Source organism: Manihot esculenta, chromosome 14, assembly GCF_001659605.2.
Source record: "Manihot esculenta cultivar AM560-2 chromosome 14, M.esculenta_v8, whole genome shotgun sequence".
In the NCBI taxonomy this organism is placed as follows: domain Eukaryota; kingdom Viridiplantae; phylum Streptophyta; class Magnoliopsida; order Malpighiales; family Euphorbiaceae; genus Manihot; species Manihot esculenta.
Genome location: NC_035174.2, coordinates 6,002,922 through 6,030,491, shown reverse-complemented (window position 1 = coordinate 6,030,491; position 27,570 = coordinate 6,002,922). Strand labels below are relative to the sequence as shown.

At 34.4% G+C, this 27,570-nt stretch overlaps 6 protein-coding genes across 10 annotated transcripts; 3 read left to right on the top strand and 3 right to left on the bottom strand.

Annotated features, from left to right (window-relative positions):
* Nucleotides 1-782: 782 nt before the first annotated feature.
* Nucleotides 783-4,066, top strand: LOC110630648. Of its 2 annotated transcripts, XM_021778160.2 has the most exons (5): nucleotides 783-1,112; nucleotides 1,155-1,367; nucleotides 1,794-1,904; nucleotides 2,047-2,334; nucleotides 3,647-4,066. In XM_021778160.2, the coding sequence occupies exons 1-5, from the start codon at nucleotides 873-875 to the stop codon at nucleotides 3,845-3,847; spliced, it is 1,053 nt and encodes a 350-aa protein (XP_021633852.1). In that variant the 5' UTR covers nucleotides 783-872; the 3' UTR covers nucleotides 3,848-4,066. The 2 variants fall into 2 exon arrangements, with proteins under 2 accessions (XP_021633852.1, XP_021633851.1); XM_021778159.2 differs by having other exon boundaries at nucleotides 783-1,367.
* Nucleotides 4,067-7,381: 3,315 nt separating this feature from the next.
* On the top strand, nucleotides 7,382-10,353 carry LOC110600434 (transcription factor bHLH79). 2 transcript variants are annotated; one of them, XM_021737296.2, is made up of 6 exons: nucleotides 7,382-8,065; nucleotides 8,513-8,713; nucleotides 8,929-8,994; nucleotides 9,210-9,278; nucleotides 9,380-9,457; nucleotides 9,997-10,353. In XM_021737296.2, exons 1-6 carry the CDS (start codon nucleotides 7,766-7,768, stop codon nucleotides 10,126-10,128), a joined length of 846 nt encoding a protein of 281 aa, XP_021592988.1. In that variant the 5' UTR covers nucleotides 7,382-7,765; the 3' UTR covers nucleotides 10,129-10,353. The 2 variants fall into 2 exon arrangements, with proteins under 2 accessions (XP_021592988.1, XP_021592987.1); XM_021737295.2 differs by having other exon boundaries at nucleotides 7,391-8,065; nucleotides 8,510-8,713.
* A 57-nt stretch (nucleotides 10,354-10,410) lies between these two features.
* LOC110600435 (germin-like protein subfamily T member 2) lies at nucleotides 10,411-11,503 on the bottom strand. Its single transcript, XM_021737298.2, has one exon. It carries the CDS (start codon nucleotides 11,290-11,292, stop codon nucleotides 10,624-10,626), a length of 669 nt encoding a protein of 222 aa, XP_021592990.1. The 5' UTR covers nucleotides 11,293-11,503; the 3' UTR covers nucleotides 10,411-10,623.
* A 2,099-nt stretch (nucleotides 11,504-13,602) lies between these two features.
* On the bottom strand, nucleotides 13,603-16,351 carry LOC110631243 (5-formyltetrahydrofolate cyclo-ligase, mitochondrial-like). 3 transcript variants are annotated; one of them, XM_021778998.2, is made up of 7 exons: nucleotides 16,064-16,351; nucleotides 15,846-15,987; nucleotides 15,673-15,770; nucleotides 14,763-14,808; nucleotides 14,246-14,294; nucleotides 14,005-14,120; nucleotides 13,603-13,910 (listed from the first exon to the last, which is right to left on the bottom strand). In XM_021778998.2, exons 3-7 carry the CDS (start codon nucleotides 15,692-15,694, stop codon nucleotides 13,892-13,894), a joined length of 252 nt encoding a protein of 83 aa, XP_021634690.1. In that variant the 5' UTR covers nucleotides 15,695-15,770; nucleotides 15,846-15,987; nucleotides 16,064-16,351; the 3' UTR covers nucleotides 13,603-13,891. The 3 variants fall into 3 exon arrangements, with proteins under 3 accessions (XP_021634690.1, XP_043806434.1, XP_021634689.1); XM_043950499.1 differs by having other exon boundaries at nucleotides 15,673-15,987; nucleotides 16,064-16,349; XM_021778997.2 differs by lacking the exons at nucleotides 15,673-15,770; nucleotides 15,846-15,987; nucleotides 16,064-16,351 and having other exon boundaries at nucleotides 14,763-15,666.
* A 357-nt stretch (nucleotides 16,352-16,708) lies between these two features.
* On the top strand, nucleotides 16,709-20,608 carry LOC110631242 (serine/threonine-protein phosphatase PP2A-2 catalytic subunit). The gene is made up of 6 exons (XM_021778996.2): nucleotides 16,709-17,140; nucleotides 17,870-17,984; nucleotides 18,946-19,054; nucleotides 19,150-19,227; nucleotides 19,867-20,058; nucleotides 20,150-20,608. Exons 1-6 carry the CDS (start codon nucleotides 16,888-16,890, stop codon nucleotides 20,321-20,323), a joined length of 921 nt encoding a protein of 306 aa, XP_021634688.1. The 5' UTR covers nucleotides 16,709-16,887; the 3' UTR covers nucleotides 20,324-20,608.
* Nucleotides 20,609-20,981: 373 nt separating this feature from the next.
* LOC110600133 (probable myosin-binding protein 5) lies at nucleotides 20,982-25,066 on the bottom strand. Its single transcript, XM_043950500.1, has 6 exons — nucleotides 23,976-25,066; nucleotides 23,896-23,897; nucleotides 22,562-23,497; nucleotides 21,994-22,216; nucleotides 21,580-21,691; nucleotides 20,982-21,385 (listed from the first exon to the last, which is right to left on the bottom strand). Exons 1-4 carry the CDS (start codon nucleotides 24,713-24,715, stop codon nucleotides 22,026-22,028), a joined length of 1,869 nt encoding a protein of 622 aa, XP_043806435.1. The 5' UTR covers nucleotides 24,716-25,066; the 3' UTR covers nucleotides 20,982-21,385; nucleotides 21,580-21,691; nucleotides 21,994-22,025.
* Nucleotides 25,067-27,570: the final 2,504 nt, after the last annotated feature.

Sequence of the window (27,570 nt, the reverse complement as noted above, 5' to 3'; positions counted from 1 at the left end):
AATGTAATGAGATAATAATTTTCAGTTTTTATATTTTAGAAATTATACACTTAAACTTTTTTATTTTCATTCCGTCCAAATGTACAGTAGTTCCATTCATTTATCTCTTAGTTCAAAATTAAATAATTATCAACTCTCTAAAAATTATTTTTTTTCTCTTAATATTCTTATTGCACCGTACAATATAAAAAAAATCTTTACATTGTCCTCGTTACTTTCTCATTCTTTAGTTTTTATATATTAAAAAAATTAATATTATATATTTAGTTTGATTTGATATAAAAAAAATTAAAAATGATAAAAATTTTAAACAAACTGTAGATTTTAAATTTAGAGACTGATCTGTTTTAATACATAAAAACTGTAGAATGAGAAAGAACAAACAAGAATTTGGATTTTTAGAGAGATTTGACTAATTATTTAATTTTGAATTAATGAAAAAATGAATGAAAAAACTTTATAGTTAAACGAAATGAAAATAGAGAGATTTAAGTGTTGGATAATAATAGTTTAAAGTCTATTGCATCTTAAGTTTGAATTGTATATATACAATTTTTTTTATAACATTTTATAGAAATCTGGACAATTTTTCATAGACCAGCCAAAAACAGTCCAGTACGTAACTGTTAAGGCTGCATCAGAAAAATAAAGCCCAAGCCCACTAGCGGCCTGAACATTGTACCGTTAACCGAGCAACGACATGTCGTTTGCTTCATTAATAACTATTTTTTTAGTTGGGAACGACAAGTGGATTGAGATAAATGGTTGTGATTGACAGAAGAAAGAAAATCAGCGGCAGCAAATGGCAGCCTCTGCTATGATCTAAACACAGGCACACAGAATCTTATAGAACCGTACCAAGAGGGGGGAAAATGGTGGCGATTTCGCTGTACAGGGGGAACCTTCACAGAGTCCCGGACGTACCTCGTCGATGGCTGATGCCAACCCGTAAAATCTCTCTCAAAGACTTCAAATCCCTCTTACACCGCCGCTCCCAGGCCCTCACCCGCCTCCGTTCCTCCACTAACGGCATCGCCACCACTTCAAATCATAACCCTAACGCTGATAAACAGGAGAACGCGAGTCCAGCTGCGCTTAAGTTGGAAGCCGCCGAGAGGACTAATCGTGAAGAGGAGGGGACTAATCGTGAAGAGGAGGGGACTAATCGTGAAGAGGAGGGGACCTCCAAAGGTTCAGCTTCTAAGGAGGTCAAGGATCAGAAAACATTGGATTGTGGTGACTGCTCGGCCAAAACAAAGGGCTTGTCGGAGTTGTCGCTTCCTGAGAAAGCCGAGGATGAGGCGGTTAATGCCGATGGGAATTTTCAGCCTGAAAAGATGGATTTGTGTGCTAATCCTGATACGGAGGTATATTTCAACGGACAATTTCTTTCTTTTTTTTTTTTTTTTTTTCTAAAAAAAATTTCACTAGTTACATTTTGCTGCATCGCGTTTCATTTTTTCTTGTTCAATTTGATTTTTCGTCGATAGACCTTACCAAATTGGTGGATTGATGTGGTTTTTATACCTTACCTGCTATGAGCTTACTTTATTTTTACTTTATATGACCTCCATTTAATCCATTCAAACACACTGCAAAACATTGAACAAACCAGTGAACATTTATTTGATAAATTGCTAATGTTCCTATACTTGTGTGCATCCTCATGAAAGGCAAAAATTCTATATTGTGTCTTAAATGCTTTCTTGTGTTCAAAGTTAATCTTTGTGATTGTTAATGTCCATATCTAATGACTTTTCTCACATCATATATCTGTGGTTCGGCATTGTCAGATGTGCAAAGCTGATGTTGTAAATGATAAAGAGAAAAGGAAAAAGGAAGTTGAGGATAAGTTACTAGTTTTGAATGCCAAGAAGCATAATCTTGTACAAGTGCTAAAGCAGGTAAGCTTTTATCTTACCCTCCTCTTTTGTCGCTATAGAATTATTTTTATTTGAATGTAAATAGTTGCTGTAAGCTATTCTTGGCTCCAACTCCCTTTCTGGAAGAAATGAAGAATTGGACATGTTTGGTGGTGCTTTACAGATCTTGAATGTGGAGGAGGAATTAAAGAGACGAAATAGCATGCAAGGAATGGGAATTCGTCCATCCGTCCCTTTTCAAGTGGATGTTGCTAATGATTCTGGGTCGATGAGTAGGCATAATACTCCTAGGATGGGTTCAGAGGGAAATCTTGGTGGTGACATGGATGGGGGAGAAACTGAAGATGTTTCAAATCCTAGTAATCATTCTCGTCAAATACATCGAATGAGCAGTACATCTCCATCATCAGAGTCTCCACTAAGAAAGCCTCCTTATATTCAGCACAATGTGGTAAGCCTCCTTATATTAAGGGCCTTCCTGAACTAGATGTTTGATAGATTATCAACACTTTTTTCTATTCACCCTGATCTCATACCCTAATCCAAGTTGGGTTGCCAAGTATGCCCAATTGAATATTGGAAATGACAGCACCAAGCAAGAAAAATCAACGTTTTGTTTTTATTAATTTAGAGTTGAGATATATAGGTCTAATACAATAAAATAATGAGAACATCTGCCCTGCAAAAAGTAGATATATGTGGTGCATTTTCATGGCCATAAGCTGCTCGTCAAAGAGGGAAGAAGAATAGTGGGAAAAAAAAAATTCAATGTCTGACACTTCTAGTTTAGGATTATACTTAATTGAGTTGAGCATTTGTGTTTGTAATTTGTATAAAGTATATAAACAGATAACGGTGTGCACCGTCTACTGTAATATGAATGACTATAAATTTCTGTCATCTGGTTGGAACTAGTTCTAAATCTAGCAGAATGCTATAGTATTATTATTGGCACCTATCAACGATTAATCAATTGATGCTTCAAGTTGAGTGTCTGAATTAATTATAATGTCTTAACACACCCCTTTTTAATAGACATTCTCCGAGGGAGATTATTAGGAATATATGTAGTTTCCACTTGTTGAACCCACAAGGTTGGTGCCTCATGGATAACTGTGCTTCTCGGCCACCTTATAATTTACATGATCTTAGTCATTGAAACCTGTCCAGTAAGATGTCTAAAATGTGCCATTCTTGATTGGATTACTTGTGCAAGGGATTTGTAGGCTACCAAGCTAGGTAGAATGAAGGGTTCATTTGTAGCAATTCAATATTGGTTCCTCCACTGTTAGGTGATTTTACAGGGGTTTTGGAAGAATAGGCAGCAGAAAAGTATCATCAAATTTTATTTGCCAAGAAGCTGCAGTCCGATAAAATATGTAGGCTGCTCAAAAGAAGTAAAAACATGTGAGATTGGCAATTTACAATATTAGATTGAGGATAATGGCTTCATAAAATATGTTGTCCAAAATATGGAGGTTAGAAGTGCAAAATTTAGAGTTAAGCTATATGGCACATGTCAATCAGGGCCCTTTCTTTGACCTAAAAAAAAATCAGGCCCCTTTAAATTAATTATACACTAATATACTTGCATGTTCCTCGTCATCTATGAGTTGCATCTAGATAAATGATAATAGGAAATTATTGTGTTACAAAAGAATTGGGGGGTGAGTAGCGGCCACATTTGGATCTTGCCCATCTTTCATTTAGCTACTTTATATTGATTCAAGGTGTTTATATTTTGTTGCTGCAATTCTTTGCAGGTTCCATATCCCTCTCGACCGAGTTTAGGGACCACTAGTAGTCCATCGCGCTTTGCTCCAACAGGACATCAAGTTCCTGCTGCGATTGTACCAATGGTATCTGTATCAGGAACAAATTACATTGCATCCTCTCCTTCCCCTGCTGCATCTGGTGGCACCTCAGCATTTAGAGATGCTCGGCAGCCGAGTCCATGGAATTAGAAGCTATGAACTAACATGATTAGATATTTGGCTCTGTTTATGCAACTTTTACTTATTGATCGGTAGCCATATTTAGCATACATGGGTATATCCTCGTTGTCACTGTGTTTTATCCCTATGGCCAATTCATTGTAAATGTAGCACCGTCCATTCATTACTAGTTGTGTTCTTTGCAAAGTCTCAGATTCAAACACTGACCGGCATTGCAAATTTGAGCTGCAGAATTGTTTTTTTTTTTTTTTCTTTTTTAGAAAAAAGAAACTGAAATATAGGAGCTGAATCAAGCACTGCAGTTGCACGATTATTTAGTTAAAAAAAAAAAAAAGAAATATGCGAAACACTGGCTCGTGGAATTAATATCACCTCTAGATTCTCAACATCTGATAATAGCCTACGGAGCTTCATCAATGGCGCATGGAATTAATATGCATGACAGTTCCTTGTGCTTGATACTAGGAGGGTAACAATTTGATCAGGCAGTGGCATAAGAGCAGAAAGAGACCATTCTTTGGACGTTTTCACAAGTAATCAGTGTACAATTTGTAGAATAAAGGTTAGTTTGGCAAAAAAAAATAAAAAAATTATTGCTCTATTTATATTGGCTTGGGTATCTTGATGCAAACAAATTCACCTTGTATATCTTGTTAAAGGACCTCAATTTTCAGACATTAATCATTGAATTGGGGTCCTGAGAATAGAGAGCCCCATTGGCCAGCCTGCCCACAGAGAGTCGCCATATTTCCTTGCTCATTTGGGATCACCTGATTTTGAAATTAACTCGCAATCATGCATTAGAGGAATGAAGGCGTGGACTGGTTGTTGCCTGTTGGAGCATGGACTGCCGCATGCACTGGTTGGGACCAGAATCAGGATTCTTCACTTGACTAGAGAGCGTCATTCTCTCTTGTCGCCTGGCCATCATTTGTCATGTTTCACTTCTAAGTTTGAGTAATTTGTACAAGGGATGATGCCTAAAACAAAACTCCAAGATCCAAATCTAATTCATGAAGAAACGTAAGAGTTGGAAGCAAGCATGTACATGAAAATAGTCCAGATTTGCTTTTCTTTCCTTTGCTGTAAGATGGGAATGCTTGTTGAGGTCAAAAAGTGGCATTCGGAAAAGGATATAGACACTCATTTTCTAAAAACTCCATTCCGATGTCTGCATTATTGACGGTTTCTCAAAGAACCATCATCAAACACTTTTTGCCAGTTCTACGTGCTGCCCTGCAGAAATGGGGGGGCTTTATGTGGTTCCATTCTTTCAAGGGGCGGCTCTATTAAATATTAATTGCACTGAGGTGGAGGTGCTCAAGGCTCAAGGCCATAGTCACATAGGACTAGAACAGGTCTTAATGGTGAGAGCTGAGAGGAGTCTATATGAACCAGCAACCAATTTTTATGACTGTTCTTTTTATATGAAAGTGTCCGACTCCGTTTGGCTTGGCGTTGCAAGCGGCTTGTCATGAAGAAGCTTCAGCCGTGTGCTGAGACATCTTTCTTGGCATCACTGTTGCTTCATTTGAAATAAATAATTTCTAAGATCACATTTCAAATGTATTCTTATATGTATAATCATGCATCACTTTAAAATTACTTTTTTAATTAAAAAAAATTTCTTTAATTTTAAATATAATGACTGAAAAAAATAAATAAATTGAATTGAAATTTTATAAATTTTCTAATTTTAAATACCTTGATTTAATTAAAATAAAGAAAAATATTATAAGATTTGATTTCGAACTGAATTTGAAAAATTAAAAAATCGATTCACTTAAAATTTAAATTAAATTGATATTAAATGAAAAATCAAATCAAATTAATTTTTAAATTTTTTTGAATTTTTATAAAAATACTCAAAATCAAATTGATTAATTAAAATTTATAATAATATTAATTAAATTAAAACCGTTTAAATTGAAAAATCGAATAAATTGATGAATTGGATTCAAATTTTCAATTTATACCGAAAAACTGCACCCAGTGAAAGGAACTTCTTCCTTATGAGTAAACCCCACTTTCAATTTTTGGTTATGGTCTCTACTTTTATAAAAAAAATCACCTTTCATTCATCCATCCATGAGAAGCTTATGGCCCTACCTCTATCATTCGCTTTTCTATAGTTGCAATGACATAAAAGCGTCATTGATATTCCTAGACTATGAAGCATGCATTTTACTTTTTTTTTTTTTTTAAATAGTCATTTCTAAATTTAGAAAACATTTAACATAAAATTTATTTTGTGTTAGAATAAGTTTTACAACTGTTACAATTATATTGAAAAAGTTATGCAAAATTAATAAAAATATGTATAATGAGTACAAGAATTTAAATTTACACACATTCTTATATTATTGGATAAATATCTTTTAAAAATATTTATTTATAAAAATGTAATTAAATCAATTTTTATATACAATATGCATGATTTCATTTTTTAATTTGAAATTAAAAAATAGTAAATTTTTTTATTTTAAACATGAAAATTAAAAGTAAATTCTTACACAACTCTTAATTTAAGTATATATATATATGATTTGTCCAGGCACAAGAACATACATATTATATTGATGTAACAGTGAAAGCAATAAGGCAGACATCCCTTGTGGGTTTTGCATTTTTGTGCAATATATTGCAAAGAGGGTGGGGAAATGTGAAGATGATGCATACACAAATGAAAAGGCAAATTAATCAATTTCCAAAAACCCAAGTGATTTTTCAAGCACGTGTTTAAAACCCAATTTGGAAAAAGATAAAAGAAGGATTTAGTGCTCAAAACAATTTATACCCATCAAAGAAATCCCAGCTAGGCATGGAAAAAAGAGGCTTTCTACTGATTAATTCATTTGCTTAGCTCAGTATGCAATTTTCTGCCATGCAAGTTAGGCAGCCAAGATAATGAGTGACTTCAAATCTCATTACCTACCAATTAATGATAAGATAAGAAGATGGGAAGAGGGCACAAGGGTTAGGCAGTGGTGATGCTCTGCTCCTCCACCTCTGTAGATAATTGATAAAGATAGCTAGCAACACAACCTCATTGATTGTACTTGCTTTCACATTGCTTATGCTTTTTTTTTTTTTTTTTTTTTCACTTTAGAAGGATTGAATACATGACCTTTCTGATTCAATTTTGATGTAATCACCATTAAGTTAAACTCATGACTAAGCTGTGTTTAATCCTCTCACTTATGCTTGCTTTTTCCAACCTAATTTCACTTCTTAGTCAAAGCAAAAAACAAAGCTTTGGTCTTTAATCTTAAAGCCATACAATTTGCCTACCAAGTTTCTTTCTTTTTTTCTTTTAATGATAAACACTTTGATTAATTACTACTCAAAATTACAAATTTTCATTACATTTTAATCTTAATATTTCCAATGAAACAATTTTATTGAATTTAATATTATTTTTTTACAATTCAACTTCAATAAATTTAAATTTGAGGTCTTTAAATTCTAAAAGCATTTCTAATGAGATCGAGTTAAAGCGAATTTTTACATCTAACCAAGCCTTAATTTTAGGAAATTTTAGAAAAGAAGTTGGGAGGGAAGAAAAAAGGCGAGATCTTTGCCTCTTTGGAACAAGAAATGGACTACAGCGAGTGAAAGAGTAGGGACCAATGGAAGCCGTTGTCAGGATAAATGGTGTCGTAGCCGTAGTACGCATACCATCCCCAACCTCTCAAGAAAAGTGAAAACATCACTCTCTTTCTGTTTCCCTTCTCTCTGTCTCTGTTAAATAATAACCCATCAGGCATTAGCTCACTGAGCCCCGTGTCATTTGCTCATCGGAAGCTCTCGATACCCAGAGAAGCTAGCTAGGAACACGCCTTGTCTCTTTAATTCCCAGCACCCCCAATTCGAATTCCAACTTCACGCACTGTCCTACTCTAATGAACCACAATCCCTGACAGGATTATGGATCCTCCTTTGATAAATGAGACCTCCTTCTCTGCAGCTAATCCATCTTCCTACACTTTGACCGAGATTTGGCCTTTTCCTGCAGTTAATGGACAGGCGGATGGGAGTGGTGGGTTGGGTCTCCGAATGGGGAATTTGGCTGGGGGATTTGGGGAACGAGATGGGTCATTGGAGGAATCCACCGTGACGGAGCAGAGCGTTGGTGGAGGCGGTGGGATTGTAAGGAAGAGGAGGGATTTCAGCTCAGAAGACGAGTCCTCTAAGATGGTTTCTACTTCCAGCAGTGGCAACGAATTGGTTGGTTCTTTACAAAATTTGTTTTCCTACTCCTATATAGTTGCTGAGAAAATGGAAGAAAAAAAGAGAGAGAGAGAGAAGAAGAGGAAACGTTATATAGGCAATTTAACTAAGTATTAGGTTGTCTATGAGTTTTTGAGCCGTTTCCTCTTTGTGTAACCTTTGATTTGTAGAATTTCTTGAAACTCATTTTCTGTGTACAAATTTTCTTTACTTTTTTTTTTCTTTCTTTTTTTTTTTTCAATTTGAAAATAGTTTCTTACTGTTACTGTTTTATGGTGTGATAATTCCAGCTTTTAAGAATTAGATCTTGAGAGGTTAGAAATGGAGTAGTTTCTAATTGGAATCTGAAGTATGTTATTAGTTTTTTTTACAATTTTTCTTCTTTCTTTTTCTTTATAATTTTCCTACAATGATCCGTCTTATACTTTAAGTTTATAACAGAAGAATTCAAATGGTAAGCGGATGAAAACATCAGTATCAAAGAATGAGTGTAGCAATTCAAAAGCTGAAGTAGAACCAAATTCTGCTGCCAATAAGAAGGCGTCGGAGAACAACAGTAAACTCTCTGAGCCACCTAAGCAAGACTATATTCATGTGAGAGCAAGAAGGGGTCAGGCAACTGATAGTCACAGTTTGGCTGAAAGAGTAATTCACTTGAACCATCTTAACTTGCAATTATTACTCATTTCTCATTGTCTAAAAGAAAGGACTTATGTATTTAATAAATCTTGATTCGGTTTACGGTGACGCAGAATTGCATCAACTTATGTCAAAAGCAGCATAATAATTCACTGTTGAGATGTGTTGCATGCTAAACCTTCTGAATTATGAATTTTACTTACTGAACACTGCTTTTGCAGGCCAGGAGAGAAAAGATAAGTGAGAGGATGAAGATACTCCAAGACTTGGTTCCTGGGTGTAATAAGGTGCTTATTCTTGTTTACATGGTTAATTTTAGTCAAGTTTCTATACTGCCCACGTAAAAACTCCACCATTAATCCACCTTATGTCCACTATATTTCATGTTTCATAAGCCAATATTGAGATTTTTCTATAATAGACGTTTGTTAACATCTAGATGGTTCACTTGAGTTCCTAATTCTGTCTCTTTTGACTTGTAATTATTTCCTTGTATAACCAGGTTATAGGTAAAGCACTTGTTCTTGATGAGATAATTAATTACATTCAATCATTACAGTGCCAAGTTGAGGTAGTATCTCCATTTTCCAATTTGATTGTCACTTTATATGACAATTCAGATTTTCTCTTCTGCACAATCTGAACCTGGTTTCTATATTGCTGTTGCTGTAGTTCTTGTCAATGAAGCTAGAAGCAGTTAATTCAAGAATGAACATGAACCCCACAATTGAAAGCTTCCATCAAAAAGATGTAAGTAGATTATACTGGTTGGTTACTCATCACCCTGGAAGTTATTACCCATATGGCGATGTTAGAATCCAGAGTTAGTTTCCAACACATTGGCATCTTTAGTTCCCCAATGATGGCTTCTGAGAAATTGAGGAATTCATAATTGATGTTGATATGGATTTGCACCTTACTGTTCACTTTTAGATAGCCTCTCCTTCATGACTGGAACCAGTATAAGGCGCCAATTGATGTTTGTCTTAATTGCATATCTTTGAAATAACAATCTGACCTCCTAACTAGTATTTTCTGCATCTTATTGATATTTATTCAATTATTCAAAATTTTTATTTATATCGTTTGTTTATCAGTTCACAAATGATTTCATCACTATTTGCATCATGATGCAAGTGAATTTGAAAATTCTTATTTACAAATATTCTGTTCACTATGGTTTAACTTTTGTTCGATTACAAAAGCACAGACCAACCTGCTATAATTAGTATGCTTTTGAGGGTCAAACTACTGTTGTGATTTTTCTGAAAGTCAATTTCTTCTTGTAGGTTGGTGGACAGCCATTTGAAGCTCCTGCTGCAATGAGCTTTGGCCTTCAAGCAGCAAGAGATTATGCTCAAGCATCAAAATCTGAATGGCTGCATATGCAGATTGGTGGAAATTTTCAAAGGACAACATAATCGATCAACAAGAATCATTCTTCTGTTATCTTTACTAGCAGGGAAATTCATTACTAGGTTCTGCATAACTGTGGAACCCATAAGCATAATTGTTATTGAAGCCTGTATCATTACTAGAAAATGCATCTAATACTTACCTGTGTCATCAGATGAGCCTCAACTCCTAGGTAGAAGATGTTGTATTGAAGATACTTTTGTGTGCTATGAAATTAAAAGTGATTGCAATGATTTGGTCATCTCCAAAAGATTTATAAATAGAAAAATTTAAGACAATACTACTTTTATGTAACTTATTTTAGAGCTCGACTTTATTATATTTATATAAATACAAATGTTAGATCGTTTATTATTACATCCATAAGGATAGGGTAGGAATCAAACCACGACGAGCATACATTGAAACAAACACATTGAATCATAATCAGATGAATGACTTGTAAAACAGGAAAAACAAGTGGTATTTGGCACAATTTGAAGGATCTTCAAGAATGATCATCATCCAAACTTGGATTTTATGGTTTCGATTGTATCTTCCCCTACTCGGAAGGCCTTTGTTAGCACTTGATTGGGAATTGGGGGCGAAGAAGCAAAAAGACTAGTTGGAGCGATCACAACACCAGGTAAATGACTATTGAAAGAAGTGAAAAGAAGGGCTTTTTCTTCTCCAACGTTAAGCTGAAAGTGAACAAGACCACGAGGAATAACAAACATCTGCCCAGCACTCAAAACTTTGGAGTGAAACACATTGCTAGTTGTAACAAATCCTACAAGGAGCTTCCCTTCTATGACCACCCCAGTTTCGGATGCTCGAGGATGGGAATGAGGAGGGTTCAGCCCTCCGGGAGCAATTTCAACTCGATTCATCGAAATCCCTAGAGTATTAAGGCCAGGAAATGTAAGAACATTAGCTGGAGTCACAGACCAACCAAAGATGTTTGTTGTGTTACTCTCTTTGCTCAAAGCATCAGAGAAAAAATCATCTGAAGTAACTTCTTCTGCAGGTTTGCAAGGGAAGCCATTTAACGATGGGGAGGCTTTCAAGTCAGCAACACAGAAATCCTGCAGTGGATCTGGGTCAGCTGAGTTGATACGCGTTGGAAGTAGCAGCAACACTATCAGGCAACCCAGAAGGCGAATGGGGGAGAAACAGGTCATGGCGGACATGAACTCGTGGCCAAAAGAAAGTGTTGAATATGGAGATTGTGCTTGCAGATAGAAATAATGGCATTGTTTTTGCCTCTAATATATATCAAACCTCCAACAAAACTATTTGATTGGAATAGTAAGTCGATGACCTAGTCGTCCTGGTGGAGGTCAGGATGAAAATAACGTTCCAAGGAAAATTGCAACTGCAACTTCATCTTCTTTTACTTTTGGGCATATGATTATAAGCAGGGGCTATTTTACTATTTCCCATAGAGTGGAAATGGTCAATGACAATTCAATAGCTTATACTAATAGGGACTTCCTACCTAATCTCAATACAAAAAGGAGGAAAAATAATCTCTTATGGCTAAAGGTTTGAACATAAGGTGTCTATGACCCATTAAAGCCAATGCAGTATGGGAATTGGGGAGTTGTTGCGATTTAGTCCTTGAACTTTAAATTAATCAGTAGCTTACTGGGAAGTTAAACATTGGAGTAGTTGCTTAAATAACTTTGGCTGTCTTCTTCCTACCATGGGAAATCTCAAGCCAGAGCTACGATGTCAGGGGCGTATACTCTTTCAAGGTTTCACACTGCTACTTGTAGAATTTGACATAGCAGTCACCGTCCACAATAACTTGTAAAAATCACCAATTCTGCCCAACTATTGACATGATTTGAACCCATTTAGGGTCCATAAAGGTATTTCAGAAGTAGCTGCATACAAGTCTTCAGAAACCAAGCGTATGTCGGTCTGCATTCTGCAGACGAAAGCACAAACCTAGTGGTTGGGCTAGCAGCATCTCACAAACTATCACTGTTGACGTCATAAAATGATTGCAACCTACAAGGGTTTAAAAGGGCAATTGACCCTTGGAGAAAAAGGAAAAGAAAATTGCAAAAAGCTTATTTTAACCCTTAAACTATTGTTCAATAGTCAAGTTACCCATTAAGACAAATGACTTCAGCATCCATATAGTTATTTTCATACTTTCTCTGCCAAATGCTATGATCCAACATATTCCAACAACTCCAATAGCAACAATAATAATGCCCCCCTCATTAAGACACGTTTACTAAATTTCTTCATTCCCCTGAATCGGTTTCTTTAGAGAAATTATTATTAACAAAGCACGTAAGTTCTCTACTTTCAAAGGAAAAATCCTCATGTTAGTGTTTTGAAGTTGCAAATACCTATGGTAAGGGTAAGAGGCTCAGAAAAAGAACCAAGCTTGATAAATTGCATAAAAAATGCTACAAACACCACCATTGAAGGTCATTCCCCTCTTCAGAAGACTTTGAGGTAGACAAAAACATGTTGAATCGATCCTAGTAGCAAGTATAATGATCCAGCGGAGTACCTCAACTGAAATAAGTAGTAGAAACTGAAAATATTCCATAAAGTATAAATGAGGTAATGAATTCTTCATTAAAAGAAAGTGAAAAATAAAAAGAAATAAATGTATGAAACATAGCAAAGATGGCATGCAGGACGAATCACACGATTTCCTCTTCTTCTTCTGAGTCCTAGCAATCAGAGTGCCAGCAGGATGAATTGAGTCCATTCAATGAAGAAGACCACCATCGTCGTCACTTATTGCAAGCATGGGAGAGGCCTAATTAAGATCAATGGCTATCCAATCGAACTGGTGGAGCCCGAGATCCTCTGGTAAATTTAACATTTTGAGGTGACACATTTTGGAGTCATTCAAGAAATTTATCTTCATATACCAATTTCTTAATTTTGTTGTCATGATAATTTAATCTTTATAGCTAGTTTATTTAATGCATAAAATAAGTAGAGATGCCATGCACTTACAAAGCTCATAATAAAAATGAAAAGTGAATAGCTCCACAGATACACCAAAATTGCAGGAAACGGGCATATGTTCCAAGATACTGAAGCAAGAAATAGAATATATTGCTCATGCTGCCATATTTACTATCCAATATCAAAGCTTCAAGAAGCACTGCTGTCAGTTGTGTTTCTGCGTGAGGTAGGTGGAGCAGTTTTTGATTGAAGCTAGCACAAAGAGAAGCTGCCACGTTTGTGTTGTATTTGAATATTAGTGTTATGTTGAAGCCCATTCTTAATATGTGGCCCCATTCTCCAAACGTTGTTTATCTTCTGTTAATTTTGGGGTCTTTTAAACCATTTTAAAAAGTTGAGGGAGTAAAATGAACAAAAATAAGTTAAGGGTTAATTTGACTATTGGACAATTATTACTGCTAGTGCCAGTCAAACTTAGCAGATAAAATAACTCAAAGTTGCAATTAGTTCCATTCTATAATGCAAGTATGCCAACAACCTCAGAAAACTCAAAATAATTGAACTTTGAACAAAAATCCTTTATACTAATCCATATTTTATTATGTACAACATATCAAGTTCGATGGTTACACAGTAACTACAATCACCCAAACCCATTTCACATTAAACTCTGTTTCTATAAAGTTCATGCTAGCTGGAATTAGTTATGGACTTCCAGCAATGTCACTCAAGAATCCTTTTTATGGCATCGGCACCAACCTAGCACTTGCGAACATATAATCCTCTTTGTCAGTTAGTAAGCCAAAATTTTTAGAATTCCATCAAAGAAAGCATTCAAGTGTGGCTTCAACATCCAACATCAGATCTGTATTTTACAAACGTAAACGTAAGCATGCAACCAGGGGAAGTAATAAAACTTTTACCTATTAAAAAAATAAAAGATAGTTGGTTAGCAAAACCTTGCTAAGGCAGATGAGCTAATGGGAATCATGCCAGATGGAGTTGCAAGAGCATCCACCAATACATGATGCAGAGTTACTGGTATAACTCCATCCATGAGAGTAGGATAGTGCAACTGCAAAACCAAAGCAAGTTATCTTAAACAGAAAATAATAAAATAACTTGACCTGATTATAAATGACTAGAGTATCTCTTGCAAATCAGTGTCCATAATAGAAAGAGATTAAGAGAAAAATATACCAAAGAGAGGCTCCTTCCAATTCTCTCCCTTGCTAGCTCTTGATACTTCCTGAAAGAAGGCATCATACTAACTATTTTGCATCACATATGTCAAGAAGAGAACACAAATTCAAAATAAAACAATTGAGTGAAAAAAATGAAGTTATGAAAAAATGTAAGCGGCACAATAGAAAATCAGAACATTAGAAAACTAGAAGGCCATGAAAACAAGAGCAACACAAGCCTAGATATGCAAATCGATTATAAGCAGTAATGATTACTCCTTATGACAATGGATTCTCTCAAGTATTTCAGGCACAATCTCCCCTGGCCGTGCAAACGTGTCATAATCAATTTCTGTTTCTAGGTTATATGGATTGGAAGGAACCTGATCTCTTGTCCAAGGACTAGAACTACAGAACTACAAAGTGTGGGAGCTAGTACATCTGCCTGGTGTAAATATGTAAGAAAGACCTGTCAAAGGTTCAGGTCACTGAAGGGAATAAATATAAACTTGGGCTAAGCTGCTTGAAGTCACCTTCCTCCATGGCCCAGGCTTCTTCTGCATCTGTCAAATGCAAGTCCTGGGAACAGACACCAAGAATGCATAAACTGTTAAAGTTTGGCTTTCGTGTTTCCAAACATGAAAGTCATTCTATGGAGTTCAGCAACACACATGAAGCAAGGCATAAAAATAAAAATTTACCAGACAGAAGGAACAGATCAACTGGGCTGCATTACTGCACCACTACAGATCTTTAATATCTATTGGTCTTATAAGAGAGAGAAGATAAATAAACAAATTGGTAAAGTACTAGCACTCTAATTTCGAGATGATGCCTATTTAAACTGGCATTGAAATGTGTTCAAAATGCTTGCGCATACAGAGATGTGATACACATATCTGAAGTAATTTTTAGGCAAAGGGATGAAAAATGTTGCTATTCGGGTTTTGGGAAGCTGGAAATGAATTTCTTAAAATGGACCAGCTTTTGCATATGACTATGTCAATTAGAACCAGGAAAGGGGAAATCCTAAAACACATTGATAAGTTACTTGCTTTTGTCATCTCTGACAGGACTCAGAGAAACAGCCAGCCATTCCTTTCAACCACTTAAACTCATTGATTAAGAGGCAAGCAAGTTGGCTGGTACAAAACATTACACCATAAACATAAGGCTATTACAGAGTTTCTCAAAACAAGGAGGATCGAGGAGGAGCTACATTTCACAACCAAATTCTCTATCCCAGAATTTAATTTAAGAAGAGAATTAGCCAATCACAATGAAATAGCTACATGTGAGATTTCTATAGCCATTCTTTCTCGTTTCTTACATCAATCAAAAGAAGAGAAAAACAACTATCATGAACCTTCTAGCATCACATGAGTTCATTATTCATTTTAGGAACATCAAAATACTAATAAGGAAAGAGTCTGCTATACTTACCATCTTCCCGCACTTCCAACATGGTCTACTGAAGCAGGTTCTAAAATATTCCTCTACCCACAGTAAATAAAGCTTCTTTGCAGGCTGAGCACAGCCATCTACAGTTTAACAAAAAAATACATAGGATAGAGAAGTGAGACCTCCGCAATTTTACAAGTACAGAATTTAAATACCTAAACTTTCGCCGAATTCCCAGAATTTTCAACAGCAATTTTGACGTGTCAAACTCCCCTAGAGGTCTGCAACTTATATAAGCGCATAATCACCGGCTAGACTTTGTACCATGGAGCTTCTATATTCTTTGGATTGCATTGTCTAGCAAACAAAACCCGAATCACAGTTGATTAATAGGTATCTAAACAATGAGTTAATGATAGAGTTTTGAAGTTACCTTCTTGCGATCGGAGGGAGGGATCCATGGACTTGATCAGTTCGGAGAATCCGTTCTTGCTTGAATATTTGTAGAGACGGGTGGTTTGATCATGCTCGATGCTCATGAATCATGATGGCGTTGGGGCGGAGAAAGGCGATGGGTCGGCGGAGTCAGGCCGGGCGGGACGGGAGGAGTCGCGGAGCTGGTTGAATCATGATCACGGCTTGACAGTTGACCCTAGCGCTGTGAAGAGGTAGCCCATCTTTTCCACATTAATCATTATTGCACTTTTAGCCCTTTTATTTTCCAATTTATGCTTATACACCAACGATTTTAATTTTTGGCAGGCAAAGGCCGATAAATTTCACCGGCAAAAATTTTTTGCAACTTTATTTTCTATTTTTAAAATATTATTTGCAACAATCTCAATCAAACACTCATAAAATTTATTTATATTAGAAAAGTCAACAAAATCTTTAAAAAAATTATTATATAATGGATAAGATTACTAAGTTCGTTTGATTAAAATTTTTGATAAGTCGAATGATCAATGTGTCATTTTTAGGGTGGGCATATAGCAACTATTACAAAATAAAAAGTAAATAAATATAAATACGGAAAAAGCCAGGGACCAGTATTATAAAATCTCCAAATAATGCTAATCTGCAACGAAAATTACCAGAGCGCCACATCCAAACACTCCTCTCTCTCACTCTCTCTCTCTCTACCAAGAAGCTTAACCCTTACCCCAAATCTCCATGCCATGACCTGAGCTCAGAGCCCAATATCTCTAAGCTCCATTACGGATCGAATCAAAAAATTAGAATTAAAGGCAGAAGACGATGCTGTCTCATGGTGATCTGGACCGGCAGATCGAGTACCTAATGCAGTGTAAGCCACTGACGGAAAGTGAAGTGAAGGCACTGTGCGAGCAAGCAAGAGCGATCCTGGTGGAGGAATGGAACGTGCAGCCGGTTAAATGCCCCGTCACTGTCTGTGGTGATATTCATGGCCAGTTCCACGATCTTGTCGAGCTCTTTCGCATCGGTGGAAACGCCCCCGACACTAACTATCTTTTCATGGGCGACTACGTTGGTAAGTCTCTTACTATTTTCTATTATTTTGAGTTGGAGTGAGCTTCAATGTCTCCGGAATTTATTTATTTATTTATTTAAAGAACAAAAGAGTGAGCAAGCTTATTGAAGAGAGTATAGATTTCAAACGTTTAGGATTTGTCAAGTTATATGCTTTCAAGCTTCGTATCCAGTCTTTGCTATTGGGTATTAACGCCCATACCGTAGAAGGTTTAGGTAAATTTCTGAAACATGATTGACTGGGGATGTTAGATTATGGTTGCCCATTGTTATGGCAGTTGATGTGAGTTGTTTAATTCAACAAATGAGAATATGATTAAGGTGGCGTAGCTAACTTAGAAGTATACCTTCATTCTACTGGAAAGTTGTTAATTCGATTCAGGATTAGTGTAAGCACTGTGCATATATGTATTGAAGTATTGTACCGCATTTTATGATAAATAAAACTAAGGATTACATTAACCTTAAAAGGGGTCATCGCCCAAGTACTCCAGGAGTAAACTTGTAATGTTCTTTGCCCATGTACGCCTCAGAAGTCTTCAAGTTCCTTTCTCTTCTGACTACTTTATTTTCTAATATGAGCATGCACAGTTAGAATATTTGTATATTCCTTTTAGCCATTGAAGCTAAACTTGTCTGCCTCTGTAATCATGTCTTTTCACATTTTGCATGAGAAAAATTGTCACTGTATTTACCCCTTTTTTTGGTTTCTTCTTTTGCCATTCTGCAGATCGAGGATATTATTCGGTGGAAACTGTGACTCTTTTAGTGGCACTGAAAGTTCGATACAGAGATAGGATTACGATTCTAAGAGGAAATCATGAGAGTCGTCAAATAACTCAAGTGTAAGAGTCTATTCAGTTTAAATGTTCACTTATTCATAGTTGCACTATTAGTATTTTGCTAGTGAATAAACAACTAGGAGTTTTCGGCCTAAAATTGCTTCCTAACATGCTTCCTGGTTTTAAGTTTATTGGGTTACAAATGCTTCACTGTGTAAATTTCCTTTATATGTTGTCAAAATTTCCTTTCTTTTAGATTCAGTGGGATCCCTATCCCGCATTGATAGACTACTAAAATTGATATAGTTATATATAATAACTAGCTCAGAACTACTAAATAAGTTGGATTAAATATTTTGCGTCAAGTGGAAAATTGGTTCAAAAGTTATCTAAGCCAATTTTAGTCGGGCCGATACAATTGATATCAGAGCCACCCTGAATTAGTATAATTATTAGAAAAATTATACGTGACTATTGGATCTGCGAGGACTCCAGAAAAATTATACGGGACTATTGGGTCTGCGAGGAAAGGGCTACCCAGGGACTACCCGAGGCACCAGCAAACGCAATACCTTATGGCCGCTCCTAGTTTAGCATTTGTACCCTATTCAGCATAGCATCACACATTAAGATTGCGACGGGGACATCGTAAAAATTGAGTGGGGGAGAATGTGAGATTCCTATCCAACATGGATAGATTACTAAATTGATATAATTGTATAATAGCTAGCTCATAAATGCTAAATAATTTGGGTTAATCATTTTAGGACAAGTTGAAAATGAGTCCAAAATTTATTTAGGCTAGTTTTAGTTGGCTGTTACACAGAGAGTTAAATAGGACAGATAGTACGAATAGCTTATTCTCTTTACTTTATTTACAATACGAACCATTCTATTAAATTCTCGTGCATAAAACAGTGCAAGAAGGAACCATGGTGTTTTAGTTCTTTGGACTTGTAAATGGTGCATTATAAAATCCACAATTTCTATCTGTATCTATTACCTTTTTTTTCTATCTTTCCAGGTATGGCTTTTATGATGAATGCTTAAGGAAATATGGAAATGCCAGTGTTTGGAAATATTTCACTGACCTCTTTGATTATCTGCCACTTACAGCCCTAATTGAGAGTCAGGTATGAATTCTAGAATGCTCCCTTGATTAGTCCATGATCTTAACTACTAATTATCTTTGTGATTTTATCTTAAATTATCTATTATTACCCTGTAGATCTTTTGCTTGCATGGTGGGCTTTCCCCATCGTTAGATACATTGGATAATATCCGCTCCTTGGACCGTATACAAGAGGTACAGTTACAATGTACTTTTGCAGTTTGGCACTTAAACATTTTCTTGAGCCACTATTAATTGTTATAAAATTTATTATTCTACTCGTAATTTTTGTTTTTACATGTTGATAAAACTGATTTACGGGGTTTGGTAACCATGAGAAGTTTACAAGCCCAAATGATTTGCACTTACTACAATTTCTGCTGATAGTCATTTTACATAAACATCCGGATCATTTTATCTGGTTTGAGGGGCCCATAACCTTATTCTTCCTGTCAGAAGTAAAACCAGCTAATGCTGATTTAACTACAAATTGTTTCATTCCTCCTTTCCATATTTGAATTTTTGGTTATGTTGTGCATCATTTATTGCTGCTGGAGATAATACAAAACGAAGTTATGTCACGTGAAGTGTTGCTTAAATGGGGAGAACTAATAACTAAAGATGGGACTGAGGTGAATGCCAGTGGTACTTCTTAGCGAATGATATAACTAGAGCTACCTCTCTCTCTCTCTATATATATAAACCGCCTTTGTTTAACTGATTTGGAACTGTCTTTGCAGTGTGCTAGAATGCCTAAATGGTTATGGTTTCTTTTTTTGTTACTTTTCCAATAATACCTGTCTAATTGCTGCTTCTGATTTCATGGATGACTAGGTTCCCCATGAAGGTCCAATGTGTGATCTCTTATGGTCCGATCCAGATGATCGATGTGGGTGGGGAATTTCTCCACGAGGAGCTGGATACACTTTTGGACAAGATATCTCTCAACAGTTCAACCACACTAATGGGCTTAGTCTGATTTCTAGAGCTCACCAGCTTGTCATGGAAGGATACAGTTGGTCCCAGGTTTGTGGATTTTAAGACTAATGGAATTACTTTTGAAGAATAAAGCTCATATAGATTTATCTTTGATATTACCTACTTCAAATCTCTGCAGGACAAGAATGTGGTTACTGTTTTCAGTGCACCAAACTACTGCTATCGGTGTGGGAATATGGCTGCAATACTTGAGGTTGGGGAAAATATGGAGCAGAATTTCCTTCAATTTGATCCAGCTCCTCGTCAGATTGAACCTGATACGACACGCAGAACTCCTGACTATTTTTTGTAACCATCATAGCATGGCAATTTTTCTAATTCTGTCATGGTTTTGTAGAGGTGTCTTACAGAGTAGGGGATTTTTGGAGTTTACTTGATATAAAGGGACAAAAGAAACATTGTTACCCTCATTCTTTTGGTTGCAATTGTTCTACTGCTTCTGCATTTATATGAGTTTATAGGTTTACCTGTAGGTGGTTTTTGTTTTCTACTGTAGAAAGTGAAGGAAACAGAAATAACAAGCTATTCTTCACCTTTTCAAGTCAATGTTGGTGCTGTCTCTCTCTGAGTTCATCCATCTTCATATGCTTCTGGAGTTCTGACTTTATTGAAAAATTTATTATTTAATCTCTCGGATTTAGCCAAATTAACAGTATATTAGTTATTATGCATTTTAAACCGCTAACTAATTTAGGTCTTTCCATGCATTACGTGGAGGATAGTTGCATCTTTGTTATTTTACACATTGAGAATGACTATATAAATAAATGGATTAACTTCTAAATTGTTTGAAAAGACAGAACGAACTCATATGGTTTTAAAAATGAAGGTTCAAGCAATTAGTTTCACTAGTACACAAAAACTAAATAATGATTATCCTCGTTTAAATCCCTGATTTAATAGCTTGGTTCATTTCAACTACCACTTCAGTTTTCTCTTTACCCTTTCTACTAACTACAAGCACAGTAGTGGCATGCATAAAATCATGCACAAATATGTGCTATTTTGAGAATTTTTTTTGAATTAATTAGATTAAGGAAGAAAAACTAGATAACAATAATTTGGGTGAATAGTATAATTACAGTTGAAGCTATACAATATTCTTGGAGTTTGCTCATCAACTATGAAGACTCTTGCTTCTCCTTCTCCTTCTCTACCTTCCCCTGACATCACCAATTATATCTTAGCACCTCATGATTGTCGATTGAGAAGGCCGTGAAAGAGCTGGTATTCAAAACTGAGTTACATGATAGCCTGCAGAGCACTCTCCTCTCACTCTTTGCTCTATCTTGCACTAGATTTTATTGGCTGCAACAGCTGGAGACATCTTTCAGTTGCTCTTTTGCTTTGTAAACTGCCCACCAAGTACGCAAACTAAATCATTATTCTGTATCAACCTTTCTGGATCATTTTTTTCCATGTTTATTTGAGAATCTGAGTAAAGTCCTTGAAATTGTAACAGCAAACCATTTTGTGTCTTACTTGATTGACAAATTACCCATCACAAAACTCAAAAGAAGAAGAAGAAGAAGAAGAAGAAGATCTTACCACAACCATCCAAGGCAGTAATAACTAAGATGTCCACTAAGCTCCAAAGCCAGAAATTCAGTTTCTTCCAGCGTTTTGCATTGTATATACATCCTAACAAGCAAAGGGAAAACTGCCAAAAAGAAGAAGAAAGAAAGCATTTAAAAAATGAACATAATGTAAAATAACTATGACAGAAGGGGGAAAAAAAGGGAATTTAATGATTAGAACAGTGAATAAATTGAAGAAATTGTTAATCGTTAATCAGGTCCTATGTTTTCATAAACGGAAGACTGAATTGTCATGAAGTAATCAAAGAGTGTAGCAGCTCAAAACACTTGCCGAGTGGGCATCACATACCTTATGTAAACTAAAGTTTCTTTTCAATGTGTTATCTACAACACTATAAAGTCGATGAATGTGCAGAGGAATTACCATTAAAATGACTATCAAGAGAATTAGGCAACTTAGTTGTCCCCAGAGGACACTGAGATGAAGTGACGAAGCTTCTGAAGATTGTCAGATATCTCTATTAATAACTTTTCACTATCATTCTGAATTGTCTGACCAGCGTGCTTTGAGGACTTATCATCTACTTCAAGAGCCTTCACCCACTCATGAAAATGCAATAGTTCTTTCATTAATTTGCCCTCTTGTCCTGACATATCAAACAACAGTTGATTATAAGATATTGAGAATTTTTAGCATTGTTACTGCAACTATTATTGTGAAAGTAGTTACTTGATTAAAGAGTAGTAAAAATTAATTTAAAATAAATTAGATGGGGGGATATATGCAGCCATTAATGTAGAGGGAATAATCATTTGATCTAATGAAATTAAATTAGAGGGACTGAATAAGTTATCTAAATAGATCGACTGACTAGTAATAATAATAAGAATACTTATAAGACTAAATAGTAATTAAAAAGGAGAAGTTTCTTGGCCACATGATACACTTACGGAACTATAACAGTAACATAGGATAAACTCATGCATGTTACCTGTCGCTTCATTCATGCGGCCGTCTGATATGTAACCCCTCTTTTCTATGTGTTTCAACCGACCAAGAGGGCAGGCTCTGCCCGGTTTGCGTAATTTTTCTGGGACCTTCCCTTCATTCTCATTCGACAAAGATGAAGACTGCTTGTTACTATGCTGATTTTCATCATTAATACGTCCATCAGTGGAACTACAGGCTGGGCTGATATGTTCAGATTTTTCAGCATTGGATGAGATAGGTTGTGAGTTCTTGTCCAGGGAACCCTCATCTTCAGATCTCTTAAGAGTTTGTGAGTTATTGTCCTGGGAACCCGCATCTACAGATCTTTTGAGAGTTTGTGAGTTCATGTTCTGGTAACCCTCAACTTCAGATCCCTCAAAACTGTCTTCTCTTAAGGGGCCATATTTTTCTCTATACTCGTCAAGTTCAGCCTCCAAAACCTTAATCTCTTCCTCTCTCTTGGCAAGTAAATCATATGTTGCTTGCAGGGCTTCTTGATCATATTCTGCCTCCTCCTCCATCATTCTTTGATACTGTAAGGCCTCCATCTGAACTGCTGCCTTCTCTGCCTGCAACCTAGTGATCATGGCCATTGCATTATTAGCTGCAACAGCAGAAGCACTTCTTTCTTCATCCAGTTCCATATACAAAGCCATCAATGACTTGCGATCTAAGCGAGCCTGTCCCTTCATTTGGTGCAAAATCAAGTCACCATCTGCTTCACTTGGTGCACTGCCTTCCGTGTACTCTGAAGCAAATTCTGTTTTTTCAAGTGGTGATTTTCTTGGGACCCTATTACTCCACCTAGGGCTGACATTAGCTGAATCTGTTAGTGGAATTCCAAAATACCTGTTTCCTCTGCAAAAAATAGGAGTTCTATCCTCATTCATATACTCAGCTTCTGTCAGCCCTGTAGGAGCTTTTGCATCTTCTTTAGCTGATACACAAAATGCATCCACCAAAAAACAATAAATAGTTAGTTAAAGAAGTAGAGGGGCAAAAAAGGAGGCTTGATACATTTAGCATGTCAAAATTTTTATGGAGTTGCATTGCAAAATTTAGAAACAAAAGGAAAATACGAGCACCGCTTAGCAATAGATTTCAAGAATTTGCATTGCCTGTGTGCAAACAACTCAAACTTCTTGTTTGCAATAAAGAATTTTGCAAAAATTCAATTCAATTTTGATATTCTTTTATCAATTCTCATGTTTGAAATTAAAGAATTTAATTGTTTCAAACTTAAAAAAATTCATTTGAAAAGAAATTGAAATTGTTCCAAACAAAGCCAAAATGATTGCATTTAATAGGTATAAAGATTATGTATAAGTGCAAGACATCTTCAAGAGTTTGAAGAATTCAAATCAAGACTATACAACTGAAAAAAGATAAGGGAAAATTTAAATTGAAGCTCCCACTGCTTACCAAGACGTGGTGTATTCTGGCCATCCTCATCTTCATGTAGCTCAGATTCATCGTCTGGAAACTTGAGTTCTGTGTATCGCATGGTATATATTTCCAAGTTTCGATGCTCCTCATTTCTCCAATTTGCAAACGGAGCTCTTGGGGAAGGAGTGGGAGCTTGTGAAGTCATGCTGGATCCTTTTCCTTTAAAATAGGATTTGGCCTTCAACGGCCCGCCACAGCATGGACATCGATGGAGAAAAATATCCTCAGCCTGCATTGAATCATCTTTTCTTCCAGTAGGCAGAGTGAAATGCTGATCTGGATCGTTATCAACAATCGTTGCAATGTCCTTGTTCAAAATCCCAACAAGAGACTTGTACGTATGGCCATGAGCTTCCTTCGCCGTAGCAAATGAAAGAAGACAAGTATCACACATTCTTCTTATATCAGAAAGCTTCTTGTGGTTGTGACAATAAGCCAAACATGAAACCTCCTTCTTGTGAGATTCGCATATAGAATCATTGTAATAAAAGTCAGAAGTTCTACGAACCAAAACATGATCAATCCTTGTACAAAGCAAACAAGGGATTTCCAACTCAAAGAATCTAGCAAATTCGTTAGCAAAAAATGCAAGAAACCCATCAATAAAAAGCACAATTATCAACAACCATTCGAGTACAGCATAGATGAGGAACAATGGGAACTTTCCCAGTTCTTCTTCCACAAAATGCTTAAATGATCTTTTAGCCATAGTAGTTTCAACCCACAAACAACAATTGAAAATGGGTATTGAAGATAGTAACCATGTAATTATATGTTTCTTTATTGCCTATACTCAGCTGACTGTTAAACGATAAAGAAAGGATCTAGCAAGGTAAAAAGGCTCAAAGGGCTGACAACAACATAGAAGATCATGACCCAGATTTTGGAATGAACCGAAGCCAGATCATGACCTTGCCCTGTGTACCTGTGTAAGAGCGAGAGGAGGAGGAGGAGGGGAGAGAAACTGAGAGGTTATTTGCAGTTTTAGATTTCAAATTTTGGGTGGTCATTTTTCTTTTGGCTATAAATGGAGGACAAGTTTGTGGGAGAATCGAGGATTTCATGCAGACCTTGTACCTGAATTAACGGTCTATCAAGCACTATTCAGCAAACTGAATCAAACCATATCAAAACAATGGATGATGCCAACATGAATCTAATCAGTCACAGCTCTAATACAAGTGTATGGTTAACGATATTTCTCGTTAGTAAGAAATTATTTACAAGAAAATAATTATATAATTTTTTTTTAAACTAAAAAAAATTCTTTCATTCGAAATATAAAATTGATAGAAAAGATGAATTGAATTAAATTCTTATGTATTTTTAATTCCAAACGGACTTTATGCTGCACTATAATCACTTCATGAACAGGAGAAATGAAACACAGTTCTCAACGATTGCGCCAACCACACTTGATAATAATACATATCGGGAATTATTTAGAGAATAGACGCAGAGAACAAGAGTATTGTTGATGATATTGCTGAAACATCGGCTCCAGGAGAAAATAAAATGTTTCATAGATTCAGGTACTTGTCCGAAGAAGCACCTGATCCACCTGTTAGAAAATGACACGGCTTGTGGGTATGTTTTAACTCGTTAAAATTTTATCTAAAAAATAATATTCTTAAAAAACATAAAATTTCCTAAATTCCAACCACAATGGAACGGTAACGATAACAGTGGTGGTTTAAGTATGTGAATTTCTTGAGCAGTAAAATTTAATATATTAATTATATTATATTAATATTATATTATAATAATATGAATAATTTCATAATAATAATGGTATAAATATATTTTATTATTAAAAAAAATAATATAATCTCTTTAAAATATTTAGATAATTTATCATTCAATTTCAATTTAGTATGAAATGGACGGTTGGAGAAAGTATAATTATGCATTTCATATTAAATGTTAAGAAAATAATAATAAAAAATAAATTTAAAGAGTCATTTAAAAATGGAACACAGAGAACTATGTGAAAAAATATATAAAATAAATAATAACGGTTATATACTAATAAATTTTACATAAAATAAATAATAACGGTTATATTTTCGTAAAAGGTAAAAAAATTAAAATTATTATAATTATTAATATAATAAATTATAATAATTTAAATTTAATAAGTTAATTATTTAATATTTATAACTATTAATTTAGAGTATTAAAATCACAATTTGACTTTTTATTATACTTTAATTATTTATATTTATTAATTTTTTATAATTATTTAAATTAAATAAAATTTTAGTTTAATAATATTTTATATAATTAATTCTATTAATTTTTTAATTATTTTATATTTTTATCATAATTAATATTTTTTATAATAATTTTAATCGATTATATATATTTATTTTATATAATTATTCATATATGATATATAGAGTATTTATAATTAATTATATTAGTTATAATTTTATAAAATTATTAAATAAATAAACAACAGTACTGTCTTTTTTTATAAAATTATTACTATAGAAAAAAAAATTGCATCTTTTTATATGGTGTTTACTTAATTTTTGCAAATATATTTTCAATATTCTAGACGATAAAATTTTATTAAAATATTAATAAAATAATATATCAAAAAGTAATAAAATATCAAAAGATTATATAATAATGACAGTAAATATAATAAAAATTATATTTATTATATTAAAAAAATAAAAAATTATATTTATTGGAATATAATAAAATTTATATTTATTATATTAAAAAATAATAAAAAAATTAAAAAATTTTAGTGATTAAAAATAATAAATTATATTTATTACATATACATTAATTATTATTTTATATAAAAATAAAATTATAAATATATTTACACCACATATTGTAAAATTAATTATATTACTTGTTAATCTCTCATATATATGTTTAATAATGAAACTTATAAATATATATATATATTTCTAACTATAAATTTATTATTTATTAATAATAAAAATATAATAAAAAACGTATTACAAATTTAAATATATCATTTCTCATATTTTATAGTTAAAAAAATAAATATGTATTAATTTTTTATTGATTATTTTAAAAATAAAGTTAGTTTTTAGTTTTAAATTTTTTAATTATAAATTAAAAAATTAAAAAATCACGTACTAATAAAAAAAATTTAAAAGTCATATACAAATTATAATAATAAAAACAATAAATTATATTTATTATAAACATATTAATTAATAATATTATTAAATATGATAATATAATTTAAAAATAAAAACAAAAATAAAATATATTAAGGGTGCCACTTAACCGCCAAATATACTGCCTAAATTTAAATATGCTAATTGACATAAATGCATGAACTTGAACGTATCCATAATCTATTTTAAACTTCACCTTTATATATATATAATTAGGGGAAATCATAGATTCACTATACGTTGTTTGAATTGAATGTTTACAAATCGATTTCTGCTAATTTGAGCTTGTTGAAGTTACAAATTGCTGATATCACACGTTATTATGCTTGAAGAAACTTGAACCGCCGTTGATTAATTGAGGGGACAAAACAAGGAGTTCTAGCAGGTATAGCTAACA

Coding starts and splice junctions, on each gene's coding strand:
- LOC110630648 (XM_021778159.2), top strand. CDS start 873: ATGGTGGCGATTTCGCTGTACAGGGGGAACCTTCACAGAGTCCCGGAC. Junction 1,905..2,046: donor TTGTACAAGTGCTAAAGCAG/GTAAGCTTTTAT, acceptor GGTGCTTTACAG/ATCTTGAATGTGGAGGAGGA. Junction 2,335..3,646: donor CTTATATTCAGCACAATGTG/GTAAGCCTCCTT, acceptor AATTCTTTGCAG/GTTCCATATCCCTCTCGACC.
- LOC110600434 (XM_021737295.2), top strand. CDS start 7,766: ATGGATCCTCCTTTGATAAATGAGACCTCCTTCTCTGCAGCTAATCCA. Junction 8,066..8,509: donor CCAGCAGTGGCAACGAATTG/GTTGGTTCTTTA, acceptor AGTTTATAACAG/AAGAATTCAAATGGTAAGCG. Junction 8,995..9,209: donor TGGTTCCTGGGTGTAATAAG/GTGCTTATTCTT, acceptor TTGTATAACCAG/GTTATAGGTAAAGCACTTGT.
- LOC110600435 (XM_021737298.2), bottom strand. CDS start 11,292: ATGTCCGCCATGACCTGTTTCTCCCCCATTCGCCTTCTGGGTTGCCTG.
- LOC110631243 (XM_021778997.2), bottom strand. CDS start 14,833: ATGCATTCTTGGTGTCTGTTCCCAGGACTTGCATTTGACAGATGCAGA. Junction 14,295..14,762: donor AGCCTGGGCCATGGAGGAAG/GTGACTTCAAGC, acceptor GCCTTCTTTCAG/GAAGTATCAAGAGCTAGCAA. Junction 14,121..14,245: donor TTGGAAGGAGCCTCTCTTTG/GTATATTTTTCT, acceptor TTGGTTTTGCAG/TTGCACTATCCTACTCTCAT.
- LOC110631242 (XM_021778996.2), top strand. CDS start 16,888: ATGCTGTCTCATGGTGATCTGGACCGGCAGATCGAGTACCTAATGCAG. Junction 17,985..18,945: donor AGTCGTCAAATAACTCAAGT/GTAAGAGTCTAT, acceptor CTATCTTTCCAG/GTATGGCTTTTATGATGAAT. Junction 19,055..19,149: donor CAGCCCTAATTGAGAGTCAG/GTATGAATTCTA, acceptor ATTACCCTGTAG/ATCTTTTGCTTGCATGGTGG.
- LOC110600133 (XM_043950500.1), bottom strand. CDS start 24,715: ATGGCTAAAAGATCATTTAAGCATTTTGTGGAAGAAGAACTGGGAAAG. Junction 22,217..22,561: donor CCGCATGAATGAAGCGACAG/GTAACATGCATG, acceptor TTGATATGTCAG/GACAAGAGGGCAAATTAATG.